The sequence below is a fragment of the Macrobrachium rosenbergii genome, chromosome 55, assembly GCF_040412425.1.
Source record: "Macrobrachium rosenbergii isolate ZJJX-2024 chromosome 55, ASM4041242v1, whole genome shotgun sequence".
Taxonomy (NCBI): domain Eukaryota; kingdom Metazoa; phylum Arthropoda; class Malacostraca; order Decapoda; family Palaemonidae; genus Macrobrachium; species Macrobrachium rosenbergii.
This window is the reverse complement of record NC_089795.1, coordinates 55,919,485-55,941,984: the sequence shown is the minus strand read 5'-3', so window position 1 is coordinate 55,941,984 and position 22,500 is coordinate 55,919,485. Positions and strand designations below refer to the sequence as shown.

At 37.0% G+C, this 22,500-nt stretch overlaps 1 protein-coding gene across 4 annotated transcripts in view; it reads left to right on the top strand.

The window, feature by feature from the left end:
* The window catches only part of cpx (complexin), a 356,338-nt gene that overhangs the window by 236,149 nt on the left and 97,689 nt on the right, over positions 1-22,500 (top strand). For all 4 annotated transcript variants that reach the window (XM_067098603.1, XM_067098602.1, XM_067098600.1 and 1 more), the window contains exon 3: positions 6,256-6,425. In XM_067098603.1, the coding sequence (XP_066954704.1) occupies positions 6,256-6,425 (170 nt within the window). The remainder of the gene's footprint in view (positions 1-6,255; positions 6,426-22,500) is intronic.

Sequence of the window (22,500 nt, the reverse complement as noted above, 5' to 3'; positions counted from 1 at the left end):
GAAATTGCTTTTGCTTAGTAGTTGTTGCAACTTGGTAACGGTACACTGCCAAGATCTCAGAATGCCAAGACTGAATTTTCAGTTGCTTTACCACAGCAGTGTGTCTGTGCAAATGTAACTGACAAACTTTATGGACAGTCCTTCACTTCGGAGGATGTGACTATACCTCAAAAAGTTCTGCTTTGTCCAATCGGCGAGGATGTACGTCTGAGGAATTGAGGAAATCTTGGAGAAGTTGCTCGGCAACAAGGTATCGCTTTTAAGTGTAGATTATATTGGGGTAGTGGAAGGAGAGGATGTCACAGTTCAACAGTAAATGTACCCAGTAGAGTTCTTGAACACTGTTAACTTGGCTGGGCTGCCCCCCCCCCTTGCACTGAACTTGAAGAAAGGTGCAGTTGTTATGCTTATTCACAATCTGTGCTTGGCCAGGGGCCTTTGCAATGGCACTAGACTGGTGGTAATGGATATCAAACCAAGGGTGACGAAAGTCAAATTTTTTACAGGAACCCACAGAGGCACAATTCACTTTCTTCCCCGTATCACGCTCAGTACTAAAAATGACGTCAATGTGCCATTCAATCTTTGCCGCAGACCATTTCCAGTGAAGTTAGCGTATGCCATGACCATCAACAAAGCTCATGGACAAACATTCGACAAAGTTGGCGTCTACCTCCGCACCCCTGTCTTCACACACGGCCAGTTATATGTCGCCTGCTCTCGCGGTCGTTCATTTGATTCACTTCATGTTCAGGCTTTTGAGAGCTCGCAGCAAGGGAAAATTGGGAGCCATCCTGTAACTGACAACATCGTTTTTAAAGAGGTCCAGTAGATATTTCATTCTGATTTGGCCATATATATGTGTGTGTTTTCTTGCTTTGAATTTTCCATGCTTTATGATGAAATAAAATGTGTTGAGATTGAGATTTGTGAGTGGAAAATTCTTTAAAAAAAACTCTTTCAAAAAAATATCTTGCCCGCGGGGGGGAAGCGAGCTCTGCTAGTTCAAGTTTCATTTACCATTCCATACCTCATAAAACTTCTAAAAACTTTTCCTGTTAGTCTCTTCGCGTTCATTAGTCTGTTGCTACCTCATTTTACCTAAAAATAACTCTTCGCTTTTCTCTATTGATGTTTCAGTTGCTTTCTCCTGCCGTTTTGTCCTTTTTTATTACTCAACAATGAAAACAACAATGTAAACTTTGAGGAATACCAGTTAGAATAAAATCGGTAATTTAGAGAAAAAGTTTGAGTTGTAAAAGAAGTTTCTTATCATTATCTCCCTAGATATTCTTTCTTTCGTATATCTTTTGTTATCATTTGACTAGGTTACTTTGAAAAGAAAAACAGGAAACGAAGAGAGAGAGAGAGAGAGAGAGAGAGAGAGAGAGAGAGAGAAGCTTTAGATTGTGTTTATGAAATGAAGAATCAAGTAGGCTTTTTTTTTTTTTAGAAAAGACAGCTTTCCTCGCGCAAAGATAAAATTCATCTCCATGGTGATGGAAATTATCTTTGTGTGAGGAAAGCTGTCTTTTCTAAAAGAAAATGCCTGCTTGATTTTTCATTTCTTAAACTTAGCAACTAAAGCTTAGCCTCTCTCTCTCTCTCTCTCTCTCTCTCTCTCTCTCTCTCTCTCTCTCTCTCTCTCGTTTTCTTTTTTTTCTTTCCCCATCGTGAAGCTTAATGACCATATTATCAACCCTTTAAGAAGAAGTTTATATGCGAGAAATATATCAGTGTGTAGCCTCCCTCGGGATATTTTCGTATTAATGAGGCCCTTACCTCCCTATCTCCCCTCTTTATCACCCTCTTACCCTTCATGTGATCTACTTAGTGGGAAGTTTGGTAGATAAATGGCCGGGCATGGGAATTGATAAAGTGTCGCTCTATCCCTCATAATATTTCTAAGAGGACCATCAATCCAAATTTCACCTCCATTCTCAGGTATTACATTTTGTCACGCTTAATTCTTCATTTAGACTACATATTCCCTAAATGAGACTTTAATGATATATGTTTTTATCTCGGAAATATATCTGTAAACAAAATGTGTATAAAAAGTCCCATTGCAGAGGAAACGTATTACTTGTTTTCATTAGCTATGGAACGAAGAAACTAATCTCCATCTGTAGGCTAACACTTACGGAAAAATGTCAGTGAAATCAAAACGGTGAAGTCTACAAAAGAAACGAAGGCATTTTCCCTTACACTTACATTTACACATTTACTTTAACTGTAAGTAATGTAATTAGTGAAAATTTTCATGAGCACGTTTTATACCTTAGATTTATTTGAGTGTGAAATTTAGCCCCCCAAAAAAAGGAATAATATATTCCGCAAAGCCTCCGCGCAAACTGCTTTTGTTTATATTTTTTATCTTATATAGAAGAGTAAACATTTTGGGTGATATGTGTGATTTTTCATGAAATCTCTCTTCACGGTCCAGAATGTGAAACCGTTAGCAAATAGAATTTCAAAAGAAAATATTTTAGCCACTCATTGTTTTTAACATCTCTTGGAATTCTTGTTTATTTCGTCTTGACTTCCCGCGTAATATTCAAAAAGGGAACTAAGATTTCCTTTTAGAAATATAGAGAATCCTCCTTTACTGCTGTGTGCGCACGTGTATTGTGTGTGTGAGAGAGAGAGAGAGAGAGAGAGAGAGAGAGATAGAGAGAGAGAGAGAGAGAGTTAATCCTGGAGTTTCACAACCGGCGCCTTCCTTCCAGCTCAGTGGTCTACACACACGAGACAGATTACTCTTCAGAGACTCGGTTACACTCGGTATATCATTCGTCCGGAAAGATTTCTTATTAATATTTCTTAGCCTCTTCTCTTAGGTTTCGTTCGGTTTTGTCATCATTCTCATGTATGGAAAATGACGGTTTCCAAAACTCTCTGGACCATCAAAATAAATTTTTTGTCAAGTATTCTGCTGGGAGTTTATTTCAGTGTCTTATTTTTGTGGCGACCGTTCTTTAATAGTTTGCACACTTGAAAATCGTAAATATCTGAAGGCAAAATGGAATAATTAATTTTCCATTAAGTCTGTAGGTGCGTGCTGGGAAACTTTCGAGCAATAGATAAACGTGAACACCAGACTGTCACACGTACTCGTCCTTTTCATGAAACCATTAGACCGGAGCAAATTCAATTGGTTTGATACCGAAAATAGTTTGTGATATTTCGAAATAGCCGTGTGTGGCATTATTGGTTCCACTGCTATCCGTCGTTATTTAGTTTAGCACTGTCAAACGCTATATGTATTCTTTGGTAAGGGAAGGGTCCAGATAAATGCCGCCAAAATCTGTTTGTTACCGAAATAGGTCACCGGAAACTAGGAGAAAATTGAATCGCTGATTTGCCGTCAGGAAATTCCATTGGCGCGATTTCCTCCGTGCAAACAGGAAGACGAACCTGCTCGGTTATTGAATGACGACTGTCTTTTATTATGAAAGTTGCCAGCTGCTTGCGTAGCTGACATCAATGCTTCAGCGTAATTTAGGATATTTTGAAATGTTTGAAAGTTACGTAATCTTCGAAGCGCTCGAAAATACTGATTTTCATGTTTTTCACTTTTTATGTTTTTTTTTCATTTCCATTTTGAATGAAGTATTTTTTAAACGTGATTATTCAAGGGGGTTGCTTTTAAATGATTGTTAAACAAAAAAATTTAATATATATTTTTAACAAAATTCTTTTTAAATCCAGTGACTCGCCTCGTCTTTAGGAAAGCCTTGCCAGCTTTAAACTTTTTAATGTATTCATAAACTTTGTAATATGATAATGTGGATTAAACTACATATTCATAAGACGGAACGCCAGCGATTTTCATGGAAGGCTCTTAGGCACAGAAGTGCTCAGTTTTTCCTATTATTAATATTATTATTATTATTATTATTATTATTATTATTATTATTATTATTATTATTATTAGTAACTTCTGCTGCTGTTGTTATTTGCTTCGGTTGACTAGTTGATTTAAGATCATTCAGGCCTCTGGAGACCATTTCGCACTTTTCGTTTCTTTTGTCTTCCACAAATCGTTATTCTGTCTTGGGAAATTTGATTTCCACAGCGTGAAAGCCTTACTTGTATGATAAAGCATTCAAACTTTTATTATATCTAGTGATAGAGCACATAGCTTTATTTATGCAAGTACACGGCATATTTTTTTATTCATAAAATTCACGTACGTTCATAGATTTAATTCGATGATAACCATAAAGGTATTCAATACTGGCTTCATCAGCAACAAACTCAGTCCTAGCGCTTTAGCAAATATTCCAGACAGTCAGTGGAAATTAAATGCTTTAGCTGTTCGAGACTCTTGACCTACCTTTGTTTAAGCTTCACGTAATCTGTCATTGGTCTTTGTTTACTATCTAGTTAATAATGGTCCATATTGCTCAAATAATAAGTATTGCATAACCACTGCAATTTTCTTTGATTATTCTAATCTGAATATACCACTGCACAGATGTTATTATTAATATGCAATAATACATGGTCTTTGTTGGGTCCTAAAATGCACATATTCTAATCTTCCTTTTCGTTGTGTTTAAGCACTGCCTTCTTGGTGTCGGCTTTTATTGATACATTGATTATACCTTCGTTTATTTATTGTACGTGGAGTATCGATACAAAGGGAGATTTAAAGCATGTACTCAATACTGCTGATGTTCGTATAAATTAATGTGCTTGTATTAAGAGTCTCCCTAAATCACTCGAATGTTACTGAAGTATCCAGAAATAAAACTGACATCAAGACAATGTTGCCTGGAGATTTAAAACCCGTTACTTGAATTTTGGTTCATGGTTGATGCTCGAGATATCCCAAAGCTATCGAATTTATTGAAGGTTTGGCTAGACTACTGAACGTAAAGTCGTACAATAAATAAAAGAGCACTGACGCTGACAGTTCAAATTATGTGTATTTGTATTATATCCAAAAGCGTTAAACAGTCTTTCATGTCAACTGGTTCTTCTAAATGGAATGGAGAATCCACAACGATAAATGACCGAAGGAAATCTGCTGAGTGAAAATGTGTACATTTTGCGAATAACCGTAAGGTAACCTATTTTCTGTGTGAAAATAATAAAATAAATTTCGTGATCAAAAAGCGAAGCGTCATCCTTCTCCGAAAAATTAAAAAAAAAACAAAAAGACTTCGATTTTACCGCTGTTAATCTCGGCAGGAAACCGCAGCAAATAATATTTCAAAAGGTGAATATGCTGTTAAAAAAAAAAAAATTCAAAATCTTCCTTTAATGATGCAGTTCATCGTTGGAATCAAGAATTTTATGGAACATCAAACTCTGAAGGTACATTATGTCCCTAATGAACACGGCAGGTAATAAGTGCCTTGGGCTATTCACCTTGATGGTACTCGCAGGGAACGACAAAAGTGAAGGTGGAAAGAAGCTTTAAACCTGACTACAAAAAGAATCATCAATACCTTGAAAATAATCTACTTTTCTCTGTTCTTTCTTGTTCTTTCTTTTTCCCACATGGACATTATAATCAGTGGAAGTGGTCTATAGGCTCTTTCCATGAGAATGTATACACAATATTTATGATAATAATTATGCTTCAAATCTACTTTAGTCAACGTATGGCAACTTAAGACTGCAACACCAGATCAAAGAAAAAATGCCGGGGAACAACGAATTGCTCATAAAGAAAATGGAGATGGTAACGGCAGCCTTTATTTCAAGCGGCTGATGAGCTACTAATTCATAAGAAAAAATAAAAAAGTCATACGTCGTGCGGGAAACTCTTTAGTTAAGGAAATAATGCTTGCTGCAGAACTAAAATAGTTGAGTAGCATATAGACAGGAACAAATTTTTTAAACCATGTTTCTAGTTGGCTTACAATAAACTGCATTACAAGATGCTTCTCTCTCTCTCTCTCTCTCTCTCTCTCTGCATATGAAAAGCAATCTGGTAAATCTTTGTTTTGCTTGGGCGTTAATGCCATTTATTTTATTTTTTATGTGCTTTCTTCCTGTGTTCTTTCCGGTTGTTACCGCCATTCCTAAGTGTCACCGAAGAGAGTCGAAGCATCTCAAATTCCTTCCCAAACTCCTGCCATACAGATGAACCCGGTAATTTAAATTAACCTGCTTCTCCGTCCATATGTCATAACAAAAACCCAACAGCAGCTATTTTTGCATAAAACATCCTCGCACACATAATTATCCCTAAATGCAAATCCTACTTTGGAAGACTCACAGATGTTTCTTGTGTTTCAGGCCAGTTACCCGGCGGTGGTGACGGTGGTGATGAAGGTGATAAGGAGAAGGAGGAGGAGGCCGAGCGCGAGCGGTTGGAGGCTATCCGGGAGGCGGAAGACAGACGCAAGGAGAAGCACAGGAAGTTGGAGGAAGAGCGAGAAGGCATGAGGCAGGGCATCCGAGATAAGGTAAGGTCACAGTGGAAGAACGCCCCGTTTTCGCTTCTCTCACTCTTATCTCAGTGTAGTACTTTTTTTTTTTTTTTTTTTTTTTTTTTTTTTTTTTTGCCCGCGGGTGAAAAACCGCGTCGTGTGACAAACTGCCTTGGAGCAATGTGGCCAAATGTAAGGCAACGTATTGTTTCATTTGTTTTGTTGTTGTTCTTTTGTTTGTGGTTTTTAACTTGGTTAACAACGCGTAGTCATGAGATTTCGTGCTTTGTTGACGTTCTTGGTTCTTGGTAATGTCCTTCAGCGAAAGTCCACAGAAAAAATATTTGTTTGGGCCTGAGATTTCTCCCCCTTCTTGTTATTTCTACTTTCTCTTCTTCTTTCACTCTTTGTTACTCCCTCCGATTTCTCCTTTACATTTTTCCGAGGTCTCGACAGACAGCTGTGTAAACAACCAGGGCGAGATGCATCTCACTGTAGGTGTGACGTGCTTATGTTAGATATTGAAAGTCAACAAAATCATGCTAATGGAGAAAGACCTTTCCGTTTTCTGACTGCTCGCAGTCTAACGACCTTTTCTCCTCGAACGCACCTCCTTCTATTATTGTTGTTAAGGATAGAAATCGGTTTGATATATTACTGAACTGTAGGTAAACAAAATTATGTATACATGTTTACTTTACGGCTCTGGTTTCACGATTTACCAGTTCTGTAAACTGTCATTCAGTGGTGGGTGGCTAATTTCCCAAGCAAATCAGAGTTTGTCCGTCTATTGATTATTCACATATCTATCACGTTATTCCCCTAACCTCACTCCCGCCTTCAGTTTTGGGCTGAACTGTGCAATGAACATGAATTCTCTTCACGAACGTTCGGGTTAAAAAATGGAATACTACTAGATGTTTTCTTAAATATATTCAAATTTCCATTATCCCTTGCCATATGAATGAGAGATTCAGTACTGCACTATCCTATTCAAGTACCAATAAGAAGAAACCCTGAATCAGTGGTAAAAGGGAAGGTTATGAACATACCTTGCAAATATTCTGGAATCCTTATTGTCAATGAGTCCGTATGCTGAGAAACTTTTTTTTTTATTTCATAAAGCAGTCTTGCTTTGATAGACGATTATTGACACTATATATATTCAGCACTCGGTAAAAGGCTGCTCCATGGATTGGACACGTTTTCCTTCGCTAATGTGTTTGTACGCTAAGATAGAAATAGCTAGATGTTTGTATTAATCCAATAACCGATTTTATTTTGTGTATATCTTCATTTTAACTACGTTTCATTTTAACAATTTTTTTCCATTTTGTCAGCTGTACTTGTTCACTGCGGATTTAACTTGGAGCCATGGGAATAGTAACAATTTTTCCCTCTTTGTTTGTAGAGTCATGAAATCTGCTTTTCAGTGTCATATTTCAAGGATAATTTATATCCCAAAAAGCGTTGCTTTCATTGTTCCGAACAATGCTGGTTTTGTGTATCCCGATATAGAACGCATTATCACGGCAAAGATGGTGTACTGCAATTGAATGTTCTCTCTTTGTATAAACAGGATCAATGCTGCAAATACTAACGCACAATACACGCCCAGAAGACACGTCCAACTGGTCGTGCAGCGTAGCACTAAGGCATTCATGAGAATGGCAGCTAAATTCCAACGCTTGTTAAGTCAACCACAGTCCGTAAATTGGTATGTTATAACGTGGACAGTTACTATATTCTTATCATTTAAAAAGATCAAAGTTGTGCAGAAGCCAATCATTGATTTATGCTAGAATGATTTAGGTTAAAAATTGTTCATAATCTCATTTTAAATATTTTTCTTTCTATGCTTAAGAGGTTTAATTTTCGCTCTTTTGGAAACGATATTTAATGCCAACATCGGAGAAATGTACATTTTGGCATTGTTTTATACAGTTGCCTTGAATGATTTGCTGTTTCTCTAATATTAATAAAGTTTGAATGAAATTGGATGACTTAAAAATAAAGAATTTTACAAGGTTTGAAAGGCCTGTGAAGAGAAAAAGCTACCCCACTGCCATTGCATTCATTCAAGTGTGACCATTAATTGAATGATAAAAAAAACAGAAATTGACACCCTAAAGCTAGGTGCGGACGGGAAGAGGAAAAATACTGGATATATTTTAGACGAAAAGTTTCTCGGCCACGCCCACTTATTAGCGTTTATAGTTCGCCTGGCAGGTGCATACGATAATTACCACACCACCTGGACATCCAGTAACTGGAGAAAAAAGAGATTCCGTGGTCGATGAGGACACCTGCGATTTCGGAACACAGACTTTCATTCGCCTTGTCTTTTTGTATATTGTTGTTTAGTCAGGTACCTTTGCTCCACTGAAACTGCTGGATATTTTTAATTATTCCCTTGTGCTGTTAACATCATCGCAGGCAAAATACTTCAAGCGTTACAAGCCGTTATCGTTGTATGTAACTAGATGTTACTCAAGGTTGAGACCTTGATGTTACTGTTCTGGCTGGATCTACTGACTTCGTCGCAGCTTTGATGCAGTGTCTCTTCATTGCTGCTTGGTGTTTTGAGAGGGTGAAATACTTCCGCTTCATCAGACTAAGGGCTAATCGGACCAAGAGTCAAAAACCTATTTCTAAAAGTTAGCAAAGAATTCAAATAAAAAAGGAGAGGAAAAGAAAAGCGGAATGGAAAAGTAACAAAAGACTAATTGTTGAGGAATAGGAATAGAACCACAGAGAGGATATGATACGAAGGGTAAATGATGAGCAGAGAGGACCTCACTCCATATAGCGCTTCTTCAGGCTGCTACGATTTTAAAAAGTGCTAGTTATTATTAAGTAAAGAATATGTTAAATGTGAGACAGAGGGTGTGAAGAAGAGAGCGAGTAAGAGATTTTTGTCTTTAGGTCCGTCACGAGAATTAAGAGAAAGTGGATTAGTCTGCTTTTTTTAGTTTCATGATCTCCAATAAAAGAATATTAACTTCTTTTTTACCCGAGTTTATTCCTGATGATTTTGTTCCTGACTGAAATCAGACATTGAATACATTTTCAGCTATCTAGCTGATAGGTTCACCAATTTTCCCATATTGTTATTTTCTGCTTATAGCGACGATTATTAGAGCTAATAATACCCGTAGAGTTGTCTCCACTGGCGTCAATGAATAGTGCCTGTTTATACTGATCGAATGAATTCTTGGAAATTGTACGTAAGCAAGCAGCGTATCGTGAGGTATTCAAATACAATATCAGAGTCTTAAGTTCAAGTCAAATAATTAATATTGTTGGGAAAGAATGGATACCTGGAAGAATGGAATATCCTGTGTTCAAAACTCGTCAGCCTGCTCTGCTTCCTTTTGTAAGGTTATGGCAGTGACCCTATGTTACTGAACGGAATTTATCTGGTTTTGAGACAGACGTAGATTTTTATATCTGTCTTCAAAAAGCTGAAACATGCATATTTCGAAAAAGTTAAAAATAATGATGGAAGGAAGGTCCAGAATTTGAAGCATTGATAGCGTGGATGAGGTTGATATGCAGAAAGCACGGGTGAGTGAATTTGGATGTGAATGGCGCTGTGTGTGAGAGTGTATTCGCAGCACAGAATCTTTACTTTCCGTTTTTCTCAACTATTTATACTTTTCTCCTGAGTATCTCCAACTCCCATCGGAAAGATATGAAGGCAGTGCTCTTCAGAAGCATGTAATCTCGATCTTACATCCACGAGAATCGAATTTCGGCTTTTTTCCTCTTTCAGACACCAAGATGAGTTAGAATTCATTTTGGCCTATGCTCATCAGAATTAGATATTGTACTGTGTCCGGAATGAACCCACACTTACCGTGGTGACAATGGCTAAATAGAAAGAATATCGTTGGTCATGATCACCGGAACTTATGCAAACACTTTCAGTTCTCTCTGTTTCCTGAGTATCTGAATTCAATTTTTGTGGATGTGGGATCGAAAAAATTCACTTCTAAAGATAATTTTCTTTGGGTAATGTTCCCAAAGGAGACAGTAAGATCTCATACCAGGAAGGTATCGAGGAAACATGCAAAAAAATTGTTTCCAAAGCTACATGAAAGTATATCTGGTTTGCTTTGGATTTGTCCTTCATTTTTTTTTTTTTTTTATTTCAAGGCTTTTAGTGGGATTATGTATTTCATGGGAAGTTTATTTCCAAGTTAAAGTTGAACGCTTTCCTCTCTGTACGCTAAAAAAAATTGAACGTATATCCCTTATATCACATAATTCCATCGTTACTTTCTGTCCGTGTGCAGGTACAAGCACATTTATCGGTAATAAATGTTTAGGCTGTTTGTTCATCTGTCTCAACTGTCGCTCCATTTCCTCGGCTTTGTATTTTGTTCTAAGCTCCCGTTAACCTAATGCATTATGATTCGACTCATTTGCTGTGGGTTTCATCCTTGTCCTAACCCGCACAGACTTTATATATAAGAAAATGTAAACACTATTATAGTAAGTTACATTTTTCTATTTATGGAAAGGGACCAACATGGATTTTTACTTTTCTTTTCACAAAAAACAGGAAGTGCGTTTTAATATGGTTTTGATATACGTTATTAACGGAAGGGACGTCTGTGGAATAAACAATTGATTACAAAAACATTATGATAATTCCTTTTTTAAATGCACGTAATGGATTACGGGTGGGGCAAAAATAATTATGTTGACGAATCTCATATTATTATTGAATAAACATCAGTTTGTCCTGTCTTCGTTTTGAAAAGTATTCTGTGATAAAGTTGAGATAAATATTCGGCTTTGGTATTTTTTTTTCTTAGATTTACAAGAGTCTTCACAAGTAGGGTTAATTTGTTTAGCTCTTTTAATGTGTAAGGAAATTTCCAGAAGACATAACATTTAATAATAAAAAAAATGTCCCGAATTAAATCGAAAGAAAAGGAAATGAATACTTGGAAGTGAAAGGAAGGGAAAGGTGCAGGAGACAGGATTCAAACAAATGTTAAACACCTCCAGATTGAATTGGTGAATTAAATCTGGGTGACAGAAGGGAATCCCAGGGCTTGTGAAGCACTTTCCCGTCCAGCTAACCTATTTATCTTAGAGCGAGGGAGCTTGACACTCCTGCGACTTCGGGGTAATTCTACAGATGGTGTTGTAGCAATCAAAGAAATAGAGGATGAGCCTTTCATAGCTTTCTTTCTCTGGAAAGGGGAGTGATTGTTCATATCAGAGAGAGCATGATACATGGCGTATCTCTTCGACTTCGATGCTGATATTGATTTTATCTTGGCAGATACAAGAGGGTGGGTGGGACTAGGAGTTGCTTTCTCGCCTACCAAGTGAGAGGACCATAGCCTGATGCCTGGGCGAGAACTGGGAGATGATCATGCTTTCTTCAAATTCACTGTCTCTGTTGTCTTGAACAGTGATTTATGTATTTGGCCGTTAGTCGAATATGGACGGAGGCTACCGAAATGGAGATAGCATTGGGAAAGCAACCTCATTCCAGAAAACTTTCTGAAAACTGGAAGTTAAGAACACCCCCTGTGAAGGCGGAATCAGGATAAAAAGTCGTGAAAAACAGAAAGTTAGGATTCTTTGCTGCGAATATATACGCACATACGGCGCCATTCACGTTCGTAAGGCTCATCTATTTCCTATTTCTATTCCACACGAAATGTCCATACTTTCACTTCTGCGGTGGGTTCCAAACGTCGTCTTTTCACACTGTGGAGGAGAGTCCTTCCTCTTCTTAACTGGCCTCATAACGCCTGTATCCTTTTACTTCCATATTTAATCTGGAGATCAGTAATCCTCGTATTACCCCGTTTAGGTGACTGGAAGTTTATTTCCATCTGCTGCCAACCTTTGAAATACTCTTCATGCTTTCCATTTCCCCCAAAATAAATTTTCTTATGTGTAACTTATACCTAAGTAAGTGTCCGTGTCCTTAATGAGTCCGCAATAGAATAACTGTACTGTTGTGGGTTTTTTGAATACCCAGGTATGAATAATCATGTCAGTTATAAAGGCGTACATCTAGATTTCAGAGCCAAATAATATATGAGCATTCAACTCCGTAAACCCCTCTTGTGAACAGCGAAATGAGGTTTTTGAGGTCTCTCTGAGTGAAGACATATCAAATCGAATGTCCCTTTGAGAGTGGAAGAAATATTAACCTAGACTTCCCCATTCCAGTAGCACTTGACACAGAGTAAGCCCTCTTAACTGCCGGTAGTATTTGGGCGAAAGTTGAATGGCGTTTCAGGTTTCTTTCACTCCCCTTCGGTAATTAAGTGAAAGGGCATTTAAGGGCTTACGTCTGATTAATCTCATGGCATCTCTCCTCTTCATTAGGGAACCCACTCCTACGGGTTCTAGTCTAGGGGATATTGTCGTCCTCTTGTTTACATCTCTGATTCTCTTGTGATCTCTTAATTAAATCTCTCTCTCTCTCTCTCTCTCTCTCTCTCTCTCTCTCTCTCTCTCTCTCTCTCTCTCATCTTGAAATCTGTTTCCTTCCCCATTAACCTTTTTAAATAAGACAATGTCAATGATATTACTTTTCCTATCATCCCATCATACTTAATTCTCTCTCTCTCTCTCTCTCTCTCTCTCTCTTATTTGAAATCTGTTTCCTTTCCCATTAACCTTTTTAAATAAGACAATGTCAATGATATTACTTTTCCTGTCATCCCATCATACTTAATTCCCTCCTCTCTCTCTCTCTCTCTCTCTCTCTCTCTCTCTCTCTCTCTCTCTCTCTCTCTCTCTCTCTCTGTTCTTCCATTAGATCTGTACCTACGTTCCTCTCACATTTCTCTGGGTTTTCATTAGAACACAGAATTAATTCTGTGGCTTGTTTGCTTTACACGGTTGTTATTACGTCCTTTGTGCTCTGTTTTCTTTAAATATCTTTTCCAAATTGCTTTTGAATCGGTGGAATCTAATCAGGAAACTTCGGCTTCACATGGCTTTGTTTTGTTGTGAAGTGGCGGTGTTCTTATTTTCCGGCAAAATTACTTCTCCGAAAACTTCGCAATACTTGATTTGTTCAATGTTGTGTTTAACTATCTTCGTTATACACGCATGAAGTTAGGGTAACCTTACGTTATTGAAGATATATATATAGTCTGTGATATATATATGTGTGTGTGTATGTCTGTGATATATATATATATATATATATATATATATATATATATATATATATATATATATGTGTGTGTGTGTGTGTATGTCTGTGATATATATATATATATATATATATATACATATATATATATATATATATATATATATATATATATATATATATATATATAGACAGACAGACAGAGAGAGGTATATGTATATAAATAAGTATATTTATATATATAATTACATTTCTCCGCAATAATCGTATAAATTAAAATTTAAATGTTCCAACAGTTAAAGTGTCTGCACCCGGTTGTCCAAGTCACTGATTCGAGGTGGCGTGGAAAGGGTAAATTTCTTCATTCATTTCCTGTTTATATTCAAGGCGCTGGAATTAGAGAATGCTTCTTAATGTTTATGGGAAACGGAAAACTAATTGCTCCCTTTGCTTTGCTGTACTACACACACACACACACACACACACACACACACACACACACACACACACACACACACATGTACATATATGGATGTGTGTGTTTGTGCGTGTACACACACATATATGTATATATACATCCTAAGACCCGCGGCTAGATCCCCACCTCAAGGATCACCAGCGTCAGCTGGGGTCGGGAAAAGGGTGTGGGGGTAGCAGTCTCACTCCTAGAGGCCTGCTGAAGCTAGGGTACTCTGACCTTCTAGCTCCGCCCTCTTAGAATGGAAAAAAAAAAGACGTATGGTAAAAGATACCTATGTGAATGTGTAAGTCTGTCCCCTTTTCAGTACATGTACGTGACACACTTTCATTGAATCAGTTTTGATATCTAAAGGAAAGAGACCGAATATTTTAAAATGCCTGTGATGTGGTAGCTAAAACAACAACAACAACAACAAAAGTAGCAACAGGGGAAGGACTGGCAGCAAATGCTAGTGTTCTTGGAGCAGGAAAGGCTGAGTGGTAAATGCAAACTTCTGAGGCTTCTTTTGAAGTCTTGGTTCTTCCAGCAAGAAGTTAGGATGTATTAGATGAATTACACGCAGTAATGACAAAGCAAAAAAACTAGTGCCGCAAACGAGTGATATCTGTGACCACCAAGTGAAACTGTATTTTGGAGAAATTTTTATTGAATATATTCAGTTAAAGAATGACTACAGTATAAGCATGCTTGGAAAACAAAATTCTGAGAGAAAGAGCCTGGTGATGTATACTAATTTCAGATGTACTGGCAGACTAAAAAAGGCGATATTGGTCATCATTGAGGCTAAATGCATATGATAGTTATATAGCATGAAAAAATAACCATCTAATTCCTCTTTTATGGCAGGAAAAACTGTGAGTAGTTAGTTATATGTTTAAAAAAGGGTGAACTAATACCGCCCAAGAAAGTAGTGTTTTCAGGACAGCTCAGTTTTTTAAGATGCTGAAGAAATACGAATAGACAAGGGAATGAATTATCCGTGACAGTCTTTCGGCCGAAATTCGATAACAGTGCGCAAAGTGTCGAGGGAAGAATAACAAAGTGACTGATTAATCAGATAAGAAGACAAGGAGAGACTCGTGTTTTAGAAAGCCTTGCTTTTACAGAAGAAGTTTATTTAACAAGATTATGTGGTGAAAACAAAAGGTTAAGGGAAAAAATGACAAAACGTATTCTGTGAGCTCAGGACTTAAGGATAAAATGTAAGATATAATAGATATGATTATACAGAAGATTATAGAATGAATAGGAATACATCTAAGGAAAATAAATGGTTGCTTCCAAACGACAATTGTGAAGGAGTCGTGTAACTGATTACATTGAAGGATAATTACTGATATAAAAATCCCTTGGAGCCATTTTAGATTAAATTACAAAAATTATGAAAAGCAGTGTAAGAATGGCACCATACAGTAAGTAAAATTTTAAATGCAGTCTAATAAATGTGTAATATTTCCTGCGGCCTTGAGAAAAATTAAATTTTTAGTGAGAAAATTTAGGTAGGGGTAATTCTAACATCTAGAGAAATAAGTTTTTTTCATGAAAGTTGACGGCGTAGGTTTCATTTAGATGGTATAGCTTCTGTGCAAAATTGTGAGGCAGCAGTGAGCAGTTTTCAGTTGGATGATGCAGCTTTTGTGCAAAATTGTGAAGCAGCAGTGAGCGGTGAACATTATCTTTTCTTTGAAGTCTCCTCTTTTAAATTAAAAAAGTTAAGTATATCTTAGTTTAACCAGACCACTGAGCTGATTAACAGCTCTAAATAATCATATGCTTCCTTCTCCCCATAAAAAGTTTAAGACAGTTAATAATACTAATGATATTTAAGTGGTAATGCAATACAGCTTATTGCACAGTAATTTAGGTAACCGGAGAACAGAATTATGCATAAACATTTCAAGTAATATCGTTATTATTCCAGAGTTAAGCTTATGCTTATATGCGACTGATGCGAATAGCCATTTTGCAAGATCAATCCAGACTTTTTTAAAAGGAAACTGGTTAAGAATGTTGATAAACCGAACTAGTATTTTTATTGTGGAATCTACTTCTTCACTTCAACCCTCAACAGCCTTTGCCATTAGCTGATTCTGTGATTTAGCTTTCATTATATCTTTTATTAATCGAACATACTTTCAAACAGAACAAAAATAATGACACTAAAATGCTAAGACTGAACGTCTGTTAAACTTGCCGGACTCCTGTATTCCTGAAGTATTGATCATGTAGTTTGTGTCTTCTTGCAGACATGGAAGGACAAAATATCCAGTTACGAAGTTTGAGTTTTTTTCGGAAAGCTCAATGAGATTTACCGTGCTATATTGTTGTCAGGGTGTTATTTTTTCATTTTTTCATAGCCTAATCGCATCTGATATTCTTTACCTTTTGTAACAAAATATCTCGTCTAGTAGTGGAATACAAATCCGTTTGTTTTCAAATTAAAACCCGTAGTTCAGATACTCTGACGGAGGCTTTTGTTTTGCAAGTTTCATGTTCTCGGAAATCTTCCGATGGAAGTAAACTATAAACTCGTGAGCAAGTGGGCGTAAGAGAGAGAGAGAGAGAGAGAGAGAGAGAGAGAGAGAGAGAGAGAGAGAGAGAGAGAGAGAGAGGTCGGAAAAAATAAGAGCTCTTTTAATGTATCCTTTAACGAGGATATATGCTCCCCTTTGTTCTATGAAAAAGGGGAGATAGTGAAAGATATGTGCCATCGGGGTGACAAATATTTACCGACTTTGGATGAAAAGTCTATTAGGGGCGACTGCGTCAGAGGGGCTTAAAAGATGAAAACAAGACCCGGGATGCCAAAACATCAGCTTATTATTAAGTTGATGGCGCTTTCTGTCAATCACCTTTTGTTCGTGGGTCTTGGAAATATTCTCTTCACTTTTCTTTTGCCTCTTTCACCATCAGAGGTTTCAAGCCAGAAAACTGACTTGCACCATTTCTTGACTATGGTGTCTCTCTTTTTATTTTTATTGATTATTTTTTCTTCATTTTGTTGCGCGAATCATTTGCTCTATTCTTATATTAAGGAGTTTTAACCGTTGCAAAAGTAAGTGACTGACAATTTCTCTTCAGTCTCTTACAAGAAACTGGTGCGTGTTTGTCTACAACATAGAGGGGGAAATCTTGACTGTATACGGTTTTACATAAACGGAATTGATAGTCTGTTCTTAGCATCCTTTCCATACAGCATAGGCATGTCACTCAAGTGCCTCGAATCTTGCAGAAGAAAGAAATACCTCTCTCTCTCTCTCTCTCTCTCTCTCTCTCTCTCTCTCTCTCTCTCTCTCTTTTACTGGGTATATCCAGCATAGGCATAAGTCATTCAAAGTGCCTCGAATCTGCAGAAGAAATAAATACTCTCTCTCTCTCTCTCTCTCTCTCTCTCTCTCTCTCTCTCTCTCTTACTGGGTATGATCTCTTAATGTATGATCTCCGACCGGCCAGTGAAGAACAAGAGGAATTTGTTTCTGGTGATAGAAATTCATTTCTCGCTATAATGTGGTTCGGATTCCACAATAAGCCGTAGGTCCCGTTGCTGGGTAACCAGTTGGTTCTTAGCCACATAAAAATAAATCTAATCCTTCGGGCCAGCCCTGGAGAGCTGTTAATCAGCTCAGTGGTCTGGTTAAACTAAGATATACTTAACTTTTTTCTTAATGTATGATTCCTCTTTACTTTCCTTTATTTTGATATTTAGCAATTACGAGCATCCATGTATTCTGTGGAATCTTGCACATCAGATTCCTATCTAATATTCTAAAATGGTATTTTATGTATGCTTCTGGTATTGAGGCTATCTACAATCACATATTAGCTATTACTGAAGAGAGCGAAAGAGATACTTACGCACACATACACTCACACAGAAAGGGAGAGACTTGTGCGTCGCCGCCTTCACTAGTAAGGGAAATTATTCCTGAAGGACATGAATAGCAATTATTCAGTTTGTCTGGGACGAGTGGGTGAAGTTGTTTGTTAATTGTGAGTGTCCGTCACGCTGGGAAACGCAAACGTACATACATATATATTATATATATATATATATATATATATATATATATATATATATATATATATATATACATATGTATGTATATATAAATATATATATATATATATATATATATATAGATACAGATATATATATATATGTATATATATATATATGCAGGTGTAAATAATGAGTTTATGCAAATATTTTAAGGCTTCGTTTGTTGGTAAGGGAGATTTCAAAATAACCGTTGTCATTAGTGATGCTTTCATGCGATGGAAGTTGGTAACGGAAGGTCGAAGCAGCCTGGGATGGTGGGAGGGAGGTTGAACTTAATAAAGCAAGTTGATTGATAGACTTTTAATTATGATTCTTTTTCTTGCAAGTAATCTAATTTCAACGATTAGCTAACAGCGGTAATGTGTGGCTTTACGTATCAAGTAAGTAGTGTGAATGTTGCTGAGCAACATTCATATGTGATCATTGAATTCTAGCGCTCTCTGTCCTGCCGCCTCGTCATGGAATTGTTGAATCAGGAGTCATGACTAAATGTATGCTTATGACTGGTTGGTGTCTGAAGAATACTTTAGAGGGAGAGGGAGAGATTTTTTAATAACATTTGAAATCTTTGATAGGTGTCTAATAAATAAGCAAGCCTACCTTTGATGGAGAGGAGATTCAGTTAGGTTTACTTTTCTTTTTCTTTTTTTATCGGTGTCCAGTGAATACCACTGATAGGGGGGGGGGAGGGATAAGTAAAGTCAGGGCCATCAAACTCTGGGGGTTGAAAACTAAACCTTTGACTTGTTACTACTTACAAGTGTCTCAGATAAAAACATCAAATCGTAATTATGAGCAAAACTCTGGAGATCAAGAAAATTTGACCTTAAGCCCCGAATATTTGAGTAACAGGGCCAGGGTTCAGCTCAATATCTCCCGAAAGAATTAAAATTAACAACATAATATCAGTACCAAAACTAATAAATACTCATAATGACAGTAACATTGTAAAAGCCAACAGAACAAACAATAATAATACCATCAACAACTACAGTATTTACATTATTTTATTTACATTATTTACAAAAATTCCATTGGAAGTATAAATAAACCTGACCATATGTCATTAGAAAAAAGTTCCAGAAGCAACTGGTCGATAAGGTAGGGCCGGCACACCTTGTAAAGCAAATAAGAAACTCGCAAGATTTGCCACAACAACTAGAGGAGGACAGTCAGGTTGGATGTAGGAATTATAAAAAGCTCAGGGGAAAAGATTAGGGAAAGACGAAGGCTCTTCCCTGATTATCCACCAAGCAGCTTTTGCTTTCTCATCAGCCTGTCCTACCCTCTTTTCGAAAAAAACAGGAAAGTGAACAAAACAGAGGAAAAATGCCTGATTGTACCTTCAAGCAATAGAACTCAACCCAAGACCATGGAAGGCCTCTGTACAGTGGCTGTAGCACAGTCCATGGTTGGAGAACCAGGTTTATGTTTAGAGTAAACCTTCTCTTAGAAGGGTTGCCTACCAAGGCTAAGGGGGTCCCTTCTACCCGCTGGTTTGATTTCGGAGCGTCCTCCTAAAAGAGTTGCCTGCCAAGGCTGAAGAGTCTCTTCTACCCCAACTCGTGTAGGCAGGGACACCACACCCTGAAGTGAATGTTGCTAAAAAAAAGCCACATCAACCCACTACCTTCTGGAACCTATTAAAAGGACCAAAGTGTAAAGTACGAGATTCAAGATATTTTAGAAACCAGGAAGCAAGTATAGTTTCTTCAAGACCTTAATTCTACTGCAAATACAAACAATTGCTCAATAGTTGAATGAGTCAAAGCATTACCCGCGCAGGGGAAAAAGGCAGAATAAGAGATAACTTCTTTGGTTAAGGTTGGATACCTTTACACGTTATGATTATGTAACGATTACCTCAAATAAATCCCTGCAGGATGCTTCATAGATAGGTACAGCCATAGTGGAATCATAACGAGCCACCCCCCCAAAAAAAGCAATTACATGGTGGTAATAGTTACAAACATCTGCAGGGAACAGTCAATCCCTGTCTCTATAGTCACAGCCCGGTGCAATTGGCAGGTTGTGCGTACAGTGGAGCAGATAAATAGGAATCTCGGTGGCAACGACACTCCCATGGCTCTTTTCGGTGATAGCCACACCCAAGAGGCACAAGACCTTTGGAAAGGTAAAAAAGAAAGCATATGAACTATAATATTCGATCGACAGTTATACAATTAAAATGATTACTCGAAAACTGGTGAGTCCGCCTGCCGTGTGCCAGTGCATAAAACAAGGGAACATCCAGATCTTCAAGACGCTTTTTTAAGCATCTGAAATTAGATGAAATCAGTTAGAAATCGAAAAAAAATTATCTGAACTAAGTGATAAAGAAGAGTAATGAATTCGAAAATTTGTCAATAAACGAAACCTGTAAATACTCTGATAAATATGACGACATATACACAAAAGTTATAATTTATGCTTCAGACTAATATCTTCGTACCTATACATTTGTCAGTAAAGGATATATTGATAAATGTTTTCTAAGTATGTGGATGTCATTTGCTATATACACTGCCTACGGTTCCCAGATTGCAAGGTTTTTGCTCTTAAAGAATCTCTAACAGGGTTAAGTGTCATTTTTACAGTAGTGGTCCGTCGTTTCTTGCATTTGTCGGTAGATGTCTGATTTGTCGATAACTAGTATGTACAGTGTACCACAAGCTTAGTAGTGTTATATATTTATATAAACAATAATAAGGATGTTCTACAAAAAGTTTGTTGAAACATTTTTTTATCAGCAGAGATATAATTTTCTGGAGGAGTTGTTAGACATCGAAAGCTGCCTTTAAGATGCTTCTTTTAACATTCTCAGAAGTAAATTTTAAGGCACGTAACGATTTTAAGTGTGTTACATAGCCATTGAGTAAATAAAGCTGATCCATGAACTTGGAAATAACTTCTTTTTTTCTCGAGATCGCAGATGAAGATACACCACCTCATAGTTTTAACAAAATATCTCGAGAACCGAGGAATGAATCTTTATGGCATTCTGTCAGTCATTCATTGGATGACTCCCTAACATTTACTCTCAACTCTCTCGTCTTCCCATCACATTTAAACTGTCACTAGTCTCTGCAGTTTCTCTTCATTATACACAGTCAGCACTGTAGTATCTGCAAATGATAAGAAGTTCCTTTTCGGCTAATATTATTGACAATAAATATGCTGCTCAGAAGTTTTCGTAACTTTTGAAGTAATAAAGGAATAGGAATATATTAAGAGAGAGTGGTTATGCATAGGAAGTCATTAATCCCTTTACGGAAAATTAAGGTAGAATTATACAGTTTAGAGATGAGATGGGCCAAGTCTCCATAAACAACTGGTAGTAATTGTGAATGAATGAGATGGAAATAAGACATTTTTGATGAGTTAAAAATAAAGTTTTTTGTCTGTTATGTAAGAGTTAAAATGCAGTGATATTTTCTAAATTGAAAGCCAAGTAAAAATCTGGACTGACCGCTCTTTTCGTAAATTATGTATGGGAGAAAAGAGAAAGGGAAGTAAAGTATCGTTTGAAGGCAAGAATGTTATGGGAACTGTGTAAATCATCAGTATAATAGATAAACTGTTGAGGATGAATTCAGTTTTTTGGATACCTTTGTGCAGTGTTATACCATTGGCGGATGAAGCAACCGTCACTAATAATATTCTTTCAGCAACTACATTTTCCAGGATATATAAGAAAATGGAATTCCTTATTTCGTTACATTTCAATGATAAATTCACAATGCTGTGTGTTGTAGCATATATGCTGTATTTATTAAGTAAGAGTATCCACAGTCCTTATAACGAAATGCAGGTAACGAAGGTGTGACATGAAACACATTCTCGTACTGTTTCTAATGTATTTTACCACAACAATCAAGTTTCTGCCCGCTCTTTCCTGCAGCCAAATACTTTTTATACATGGAAAAACAAAAATGCTTGCTTCACATTCGTTAAATTGTGCAAATAGAGAACCTATTTCTTTCCGGATCTCTTTGTTACGAGACAATTGTTATTTCGTCTTCATTAGAGCAAACGTACATAAAGAACGTGCAACAACTTCGCAGTATTTGCAGTCGTAATTATCCAAGATCTTTGTTGCAGCAGCAGTGAGCAGGAACAGCGTATTTTAGACCTTCCGCGAAGAACCTAAAGCAATTGTGTTTGCTAATGAAAATATTAAAGGCGTGATTTCCGTCCCAGGAGTAGTTGGATCGGAACAAAAGGGACAATGCTTTTATGTTACGTAATCTTTCAACATATTAATATGTTAAGTACGAATTCTTTGTTCCCGCTGGTACTTTAATATTTTTGACTTTTTTTTTTCGCCAAGGAGGGTATTGTTATACTTTTGAATTTAATGCTACTGAGAGCATCTTTTTCGTTTGCAAGTACCACAAACTTGGTAACGGCCGTAAAGCAAGTTTTTTGG